The sequence below is a fragment of the Nansenia antarctica genome, assembly GCF_963989245.1.
Source record: "Nansenia antarctica genome assembly, chromosome: 5".
NCBI classification, from domain to species: Eukaryota; Metazoa; Chordata; class Actinopteri; order Argentiniformes; family Microstomatidae; genus Nansenia; species Nansenia antarctica.
In genome coordinates, this window is record NC_137690.1 from 20,942,423 (window position 1) to 20,951,378 (window position 8,956).

Here is an 8,956-nt window from a genome sequence, read left to right on the forward strand (position 1 = left end):
TATTCAGCTGCAATTATCAGGAGGGTTGAGATTTTTTCTTAATCGTAATAAGTAACAGCTGTAGCTGAACATGGATTGTAAGGATGTGCAAAAAAACAAGCCTTCACATCCCTTGATGATATAGGAAAAGCATTTATTAAGTGGTTAATTTATTCAAACTAACATTAATTAAAAGGAATTTGTATAATCAATTCAATTGCCTAACCGTAACAAGTGATCTAATATGCATAATGACTTAAGTGAGTCTCAGTTTCTCTTTTCATTTTGGTAAACTGTGAGACCTGCAAAAAAATATCTGATTCTACTCCAGTTCATTACTTTATTGCTACGGACTGGTAAAATGTTGAGCATGCCATCTTCTTAATGCTTGTCAGCAGGGGGGAGGGGAGGGGGGTGGGGTTATCACAGTGATCATCACACATTTAGTCTGAACAGGGATTCACAGTTACACACATATATACATGGTGTCGCCAGGTTTTTGTGAGAAAAAACCCACATAATTCATCAGTTGATTTATTAACTCAAGAAAACAATATTGGCTTTATTGAATAGGGCTTGTGTGTGCATTTCAATGCAGGTCAGCTGATACAGACTATCAGACTGCATGCTATGGCCACTGATCATAGAAGGCTACTGGTATATTCACAGATACCTCCAACTCTTCAGGAACTGTGCGGTTTTGTTTTTACAGGTCAGTGGCTTTTTGCCTATGATTTAAATATAGACTCCTATTTTTTTTTTTATGATACCCATGTATGCAAATTGTATTTTTTTTTCTGCAATGTGAACTCTCATACCATACAGTACACATGATGCATAAGATGAACATTAGAACCCACCCATACATGTATGGCACTGGGCAAGTCTTTCAATACTTTTCCATTATCTGTATAAAGCTAGCTTTGATAATCCCTCCAGAAGTACGGCTGGTAAGAAGGCTACTGTTCAATGGCTTGGGATACAATAACAACGAGGAGCCAATATTTGAATTGGTCCCAATGAAGTTGGAAAAAACACAACTAATTTGATTATATACCCATAGTGGCTTTGTATTTTTCCATTCTTTATTGAAATGTGCTAGATAACCATCTAGGACAAGCCGGTGCTTCCACGGAATCCCCATATGCAAACCAGCCAAGCCAACAAGCCAGGGAGCTCTGGTTAAGGTAATGTCATCACGTCACCACCAGCAGTAGGTCATTGGATGCTTCCCCCTGTGACATCCCATGCAACTCACGATCTAGGAAATACAACCGGTACAGTATTATATTCCAACTGGCGAGTTTCCACCTGCCACCCCATACAGTACAAAGGCTTCCCCTGAGGAAAGCAATGACAGAGAGTGAACAGAGAGTCCTAGTTCAAAGGGAATTCCCTTACTAGTTTGCATCCATAAAAGCAGTCCGAGATAGACAGTTTTCTAGAGGGAGGTGCTTTCCTCCTGTGCTACTCCACAGGAAAACATTTGTGGGTCTGCAAAAGAGCGTTGACCTCTCAACTGATAAAGGCAACTTCCATGTGTAAATAAATGGGGTTACATACATGTATATATAATTGTATATATTACTTCAAATAACATAATTGTGTTATTCGTGCCTGCCACCCTTGTCTCCTTTCAGACTGTAGTGGAAAGTAATACCTTGCAATGGTTTAACTTGGTCCCCTAGATTGGAACAAGTACCATCCATCCAGGCTCTGCAGTAATCCAGAAGATAACTTGCCCTCATCACCCAATGGTTCACCTACACGCAGGCTGTTCCAGGCTGATCCACCCGCCTGTAGAGATGAGACAGGAGTTCCCTGAGTGTTCTCTTAGTAAAAGCCCCCTAAACACCAAGCATGATTCAGTCTGTCTCCCACACAATCTATTTTCAGTTCATTGAGGTAATACTACAGTATTTAATTTGTCATTTGTAAATAATCAAGCCCAGAAATGTCATGGGGGGAGGGGGGGGGGGTAGTGTAATTATGATTTGTATTATAATAATTTATTAGATAGTATATGTATTATTATTAGTAGTATTAGTATTATTATTGTTGTTGTTGTTGATGTTGTTGTTAATTGATATTATTACTATTAATAGTAGTAGTTAGGTATAGTAGTAGTAGTAAATAAATAGTGCCATTATAGGCTTACCTGTGGTTACCTTATCAAATACATGCCATCACAAAAATAGCAATAGGAATACGCCATGGGATGTCATATTCATGTGGATAATGTGTATTGTTCTTTCTGGTTACACAATTGGTGAAATAGGAGCCATGACGTTTGGTCCTCTGCGGTTCCTTTAAATGGCTGTGGGTTCCGATCGCTTTTCCACTTACCAGTTTGCTTAACCGGAACTTTACTTACCAAATACAGACAACGAGGGGCGGTGCCGGATCAATGCCTTATTTGGAGTTTCCACTTCAGTGGCTAACTTGGCGCTCAAAGTCAAAGCAAGCCTGTGGATTTACAGAGAGCTTGCAATATTTACAAGCGATTAACTCTCGCAATTACTGTCTTTGTAAGCCAGTATATCTGCATGAAAAAGGGTTTAAATCGACCCACTGTACTATAGGACAATAACATCTCTGTGCGTTATAGCATGCCATTGCAATTACACAATTTTTCTGATGAAATTGCAACCTCTTGAATACTTGATCAAGTTCAAGCAGCAGGGCTGCTGCATGCAAGTCAACTACCGAGGCCATAGGACAACGTGGCAAGAGACACAAATGGGGGTCTGTCTAAAACGTGCACACGTCCCAAAAAAAACGACATTGTAAAACCTACACAAATGTGAGGTTTGGCTAACCGAATACTAGCCTACAGCAGGTTTTCAAAATTATAATGTAGGCTACTGACTGACCCCACCATTCTACTCTTATTGTCCAAAGTGCCTTTCACATTTTTACGCACCCATCCTTCCAATCCCCGGCGCTATTGATGGCTTCAACTGGAAGTCAATCCTACCTTAGACTAACATTTGTGCCGTGTAGATAATTTGTTATAATAATAAGCACCTTTATAGCGATACACGATTCTAACGTTTACCTGTGGGACTTGCCCTTCGTGGTAACATCTTACACGATTCCACAGATGTGTCCCACAAATAACAACGAATACAAGTTAAGCCTAAAATGAATGTTTCCACTGGGACAATAGCAATGAACAGAATACAGGCTACACCACACCACAAGCATACCCCACAAGCATTAGGTCAGATAAAGTTAAACACTTTATCTGACCTAATTGTGTGACTGCAGGTAGTAGCCTACTGGCCACTGGACAATAAGGAACCAAGCTCCGCTATTAGGCTCCAGCAGCCGGCTTCTCTCCACTGTGCTCATCGCCCGGTCGCTTTAGCCTGTCTTCCTGCAATCGACTCTAATGTTCCACTATGAGGTGCTTCCATAGGTGACGCTTGTGCACGGTCTAGCTTTGTGTATCCATAAATGGTCATCTACGTCACACCAATGTTCCGTCCCCCTATTTAATACCAGCAAGCGTTGGAGTTCCCTATCCGAGCAATACAACGAGCAGCGCTTCACTTGTACATGAACCAACACCACCGTTCCATTGATTCACAGGCTTTTAAACTCCCACAAGCAACCAAACAGTTCTCACTGTAATTAGATTAATACCAATTTGCCTGTGATCATAGCTCTATCTCAACGGAGAGATATCAGCGCTGCATGTCTCTGACGGGAACTTGGATACAACATCAAACCTAGGATTTTTCTCAACTATCTTACCCTTTATAGATCATCATCTACTGTGTTTTCAGTTTGAGAGAATTGTCGGTATTTGGATACCTGCACGTTGCCATTCATGTCAGGCTAAATAACTGCTATGACAGGGAAACTAGCGGACAAGCTCCCTCTTACCATGAGCAGTTTAATAAACACGATTCCTGACAGTCTCTACCAAGAAGAGGACATTCCGACATCTATGAACATTTTCACCAGTACGGATTCTATTAACCACTATTCGCAAATGAATACAGGTAAGAATACTTTGTGTGTGCTGTTATTGAGTTGTTCACACTATCCAGGGTGCGTTGTAACTAATAGGCGCATCTCAGCTGTAGAGCGCGCAGGCAAGGCAACAGTTGTCTTGAGGCTTGGAGCGCGCGTCTCAGCCGTCGCCGCGGAGGCACCTGTTTGCGCTTCAGGCTATACGCGCAAGGAACCAATCTCAATTAAAAGCTTTTCAGGGAGACTTTTCAGTTTGCAATATTTTAAATGTGTTTCGGTTGTCAAACAAGTGCCGTTGAGGCGTTTTTATCCACTCAAATGTGTTTCAGAGTGAGTTTATTTTACAACTTGTCATTTAGACGTAAGGTCAGTGGCCAATTATCATGAGCTAATCTAATCCTTCAAATAATAAAAACTAAGTGACTGACACGCGATTTAAGTAAAAGGCTGGTGAAGGAGGGCTTTGCCCGATGCGCAACTCTCCAAAAACTGTCGGTCAATTCACATAAGCGATTTCTACATTAATCATCCCAATCACCAAAAACAACAATAGAAATCACTGTAATATGATACATATTTTTCGTCAATCAAATGAAATCCTGATCATGACTTAAGCAGCCACATTTCAGCATGTAGCATACAAAGAAATGTGCCATTGTAACAAAAGAGAACCATTTGCATAGATAGACGTTCATTAGCCTATCCTTCAGTAATTTAATTGTTTAATTTTTTGAGGATTTATTGATATTTCTAGTGATGTCTTTGGGGGGGATGGGGTGTGGAGGGAGGGGGTGGATGGGTGGCATGGCCTTCCCCCTTTGTAGTGGGCGTTCTATCGGCGCTGCATTTCAAACTTTCGGAGCATGCTTAGCCCACAACAATACGCAAGTAGCCTATTCACAATATTTATTCTTGACAAAGTGTTCTTATCCAAAACACGTTTTGTTTGTTTGTTTTCACCTTAATGCGAGTGACACGTCATCTGCTGAGAACTATTTTCAGAGATGTGAAAATAAATCAATAAATGATCATTTCCTCTGACGATTGCAAACGCTAAAATGATTCCTTTTATTCTTGACTTCTACAGTTTTCCTGCAACCTTTTTTTTTACAGCAAATGAAACGACCACCCGGGTGGCACATTAGAATCCAAAATGTAACCAGATCAAATAGACAGCTAGTCCCTTGAAGATTTTAGGCCCCTCAAATTTAGTCAGCACAGGCCCACTTCAACAATTGACCTGTTGGACCTGATGATATTCATATTGTAATTTTATTTTCCAGATGCCTAGGCTATATTTATAGATGAGAAAATGTAATGTATTTTATTTGAAAATGAATACATTTGACATAGACTTATTCAAAGTGATCCATAATATTAGGCTACAAGAAAATGTCATGATATGATACAACATTTACTTAGGCCTAAACCAAGACAGAAGTGTCTAAAATCTCACTATTGAGCATATGTTATTGCTGCAATCGATGGTTGAAATGTTTCAAATATAATTTAGCCAAACACCTCAATAAAACCACAGCCGTTATCAATCTGGAAAGCATGCTATCCTATTGTTTGAAATAGATCATCTAAGACTAGTCTACAACAAAATGTATTTAATACAGTCTTTATCTAATACAATATTATCAATATGGTTCATCATTACCCGTGTAGCCTACTTTCCCTATGCAGTCCATGGTGTTTGCCGATGGTTTAAAATGACCTTTGCTCTGGTTTAAGTGCCAGCTCGATGCTTCAGAGATTAAGTTTACTTCTAATCAAGTCATTAGATATAATATTTCAAAAAGGAATGAAAAGGAATGTAAACGTTGGAATATCTGATATTTTGTTATCAGATCAGGTAAGCTAAAATATATGACAAAGCATCCTCTTAATGTCATATTTACAGACATACAATTCTATGAGGAAGAAGTAGCTTATTGGATGTAATACCTGTGGAGCCAGGTGTTTCCTTAGCCTATTAGTGTTTATTAGTCTCACACAATAATCAGTCCACAGAAATACTAATAACCCTACAGTATCTCACATCAGACCAACAGTATGCCACTGGTTTGATATTCCTCTACAACAAATCAAAACGTTGAATACTGGGGATTCTGGTGCTGCTGTTATTCTCTGCGCTTTTTCCACATACAGTATAAACCACGCTCCTTATGGCTATCTTTAGGCTTTTTTTATATTCTTTTTTTTTAAATTCACATCCACAACAACATATATGCCAAAATGTTGAGATTTTGCATACCTCATGTGTTAAATAGTTGCAGCAATGTATGTAATTTTGGTTTTGTTTGTTTCATCATGATCTGCCCTTAGCCAAATTCTGGTAAACAGACAGTAATTACTGTGACTGAATATATAAGCACCCCTGTGTATCATTTCTTGCGTAAAAGATGGGCTGTTTTATCTCTGTTGTATGAATTATGTTAAAATGTCTGCACAGTGCTTCACTCAAAGGGCTTGCACGTCATAAAGGTATGTCTTCTTAACCATTAGAGAACTACATTTGATAGTCTTTACTGTAAGCGTCTTTGATATTCTATTGGAGTGCTCATAGACACTAAAAAGCACACAGGCAGAAGAGCAAGAAAGTTCATGATATTTATTAACATTAAAACTGAGAGTACACAAATGTCCAACGTTGACCAAGTGCTCTGAGTAGGAAGTGCTAAAAACTAGAAATGTGTTAATTTTGTAGCTTTTACTGTTGTGTTGAATGTATCTGAGAGTTGGTATAGTATTACACCCTGTTGTGAAGAAATCATCTCTTGCCATTCAGTGTGGCTGTCTTTCTGTGGGACAGACAATGACTGGATCAAAGGGGGTGTTTAGGTCTTGATTTAGGAGAGCTTGTGGGATCTGAGAGAGGGAACACTCTCAGACGCACAAGTCAGTCGGCAAACTTGCAGGTCTGACAGCGCTCACTTTTTCCTAATGAACTGGATTGGTCTGCTTTGATTTTTGATCTCTCGTAGGCAGACTGATTTAAGAGAAATGCAGAGAAACTGAATACTGGACTAAACACTGAAATCAAGCAAGTTCATATTCAGTATAATCTACTACAGAAACTTCTAGACTCAATCTTGCAGTAGTTGTGCTGCACATAATATTTTTTTTTCTTCTAACAGGTTCTGTTTTTAATTTAACTTGAGTTGTACTTCATTTTCATGTTTTAACATCTGGTTGAAAAAAGTATTTACACTTTCTACTTGTTTCTCTGTCATCCAGATAATATCATGGATTTGGGGATGGGAAGTGAGAAAGGAACGGCAGAGATTCAGTACGGCTCCAGCTTCCAATCCAACCGTAGCGGCCAGACGGTCACATATCTTGGGAAGTTTGCATTTGACACTCCTCCGTCGGGTGGAATTGGGGGCTCCGGCTGGTGTTCAGATAACAATATTATTAGTTTAGTGAGTGCAGGAATCCTGGGTGTTTCTCCGTCACCTGGCACTATCACCACACAGACATCATCCTCTGGAGCCAGCATGGGCGGCCAGTCGTCAGACATGGAGCAGGTGTACGGTCCACCGCTGCCAGCCTATTCCACCTGCGGTGATCTGTACCAAGACCAGGTCTCCTTCCACCACAGTCCTGCCACCAGCACCGCCCTCGCTTACCCTGGCAATGACTATCACTCCACCTCTAAGCCCTCCATGGACGGAAGCCTTTTCTCCATGATTCCTGACTACAACCTCTTCCACCATCAGGGTGAGGTTGGTGTGATGGAGCACAAGCCCTTCCAGAGCATGGACCCCATTCGTGTCAACCCTCCTCCCATCACACCACTGGAGACCATCAGAGCATTCAAAGACAAGCAGCAGATCCATCCAGGTTTCATTGGTGGGCAGCAGCACAACCCTCAGCACCACCAGCCGCCACAGACTCTAACACTGAAACCAATCCGACCACGGAAGTACCCAAATCGCCCCAGCAAAACTCCTGTGCACGAGCGGCCACATGCCTGCCCAGCAGAAAACTGTGACAGACGCTTCTCACGTTCAGATGAACTCACACGCCACCTCCGTATCCACACGGGTCACAAACCCTTCCAGTGCCGCATATGTATGCGCTCCTTCAGCAGGAGTGACCACCTGACCACCCACATCCGCACACACACAGGCGAAAAGCCCTTCTCTTGTGAGTTCTGTGGACGCAAATTTGCCCGGAGTGATGAGCGTAAGAGACATGCCAAGGTTCACCTCAAACAGAAGGACAAGAAGCCTGCTGACAAGGGGAGTGGGGTGGCTGGCAGCCACAGCTCTCCCCCCAGTTCCTGTGGCAGTGGTGGGGCCAGCGGTGGGAACATCATGACTGTTACTACCTGTGCTTAGGATGGACCTCACCATGCCTTAAGATAAGACTGAAGAGGCAGGGCTCCATCCACTATGAGACAAATGGGTGACTTACTCTCTTCACTCCCCCCCGCACCTTCCCCCCTTTACTTTGTTGTTTCGAAATGATATTTCCCTTCTCCCCTGAGTTTTTGCTATGGACTTTTTTGCGTTCAGAGTAGGGAAAGGATATTTGCTCTGTAAAGATGGGAGGGCTCAGCTACTTTATGAGTTAGTGTCAGCAAACAGGGGCATCAAAGCAGAGGCTGTCCAAGAGGACATGGTATATCTCTGAAAATGGAATTTAAGTTTTGAAGGCTGTAACATGTTCTATGTTTTTAGATAAATTCACCTAAAAATATTTGATGGGTAGAGAATCCAGAATTGTTGTGTCTGGGATGTATGCATTTATTGGGTTGTTTAAAAGTGCAATTGGTTGTATTTCTGTACTGTTATTGATATATTATTTTCTGCACTTGCAATTGCCTGTCTTTTTGTTCAAAAAGTATTTTTTATATTCAATTGTTGGTTTTTTTGTTTGTTTTTTTTCTCAACAGAATGTGCCAAATGTATTGAGATAATACAGCAAACTTTGTTCTATTGATTGTGCCAGGGATTAACCAAACATTGCAAAGATATCAAATATG

At 41.0% G+C, this 8,956-nt stretch overlaps 1 protein-coding gene across 1 annotated transcript; it reads left to right on the forward strand.

The window, feature by feature from the left end:
• Positions 1 to 3,835: 3,835 nt before the first annotated feature.
• Positions 3,836 to 8,309, forward strand: egr3 (early growth response 3; the record flags this gene model as incomplete). Its single annotated transcript, XM_080532579.1, has 2 exons — positions 3,836 to 3,989; positions 7,204 to 8,309. The coding sequence occupies 2 exons, from the start codon at positions 3,836 to 3,838 to the stop codon at positions 8,307 to 8,309; spliced, it is 1,260 nt and encodes a 419-aa protein (XP_080388705.1).
• Between the last annotated feature and the right edge of the window lie 647 nt (positions 8,310 to 8,956).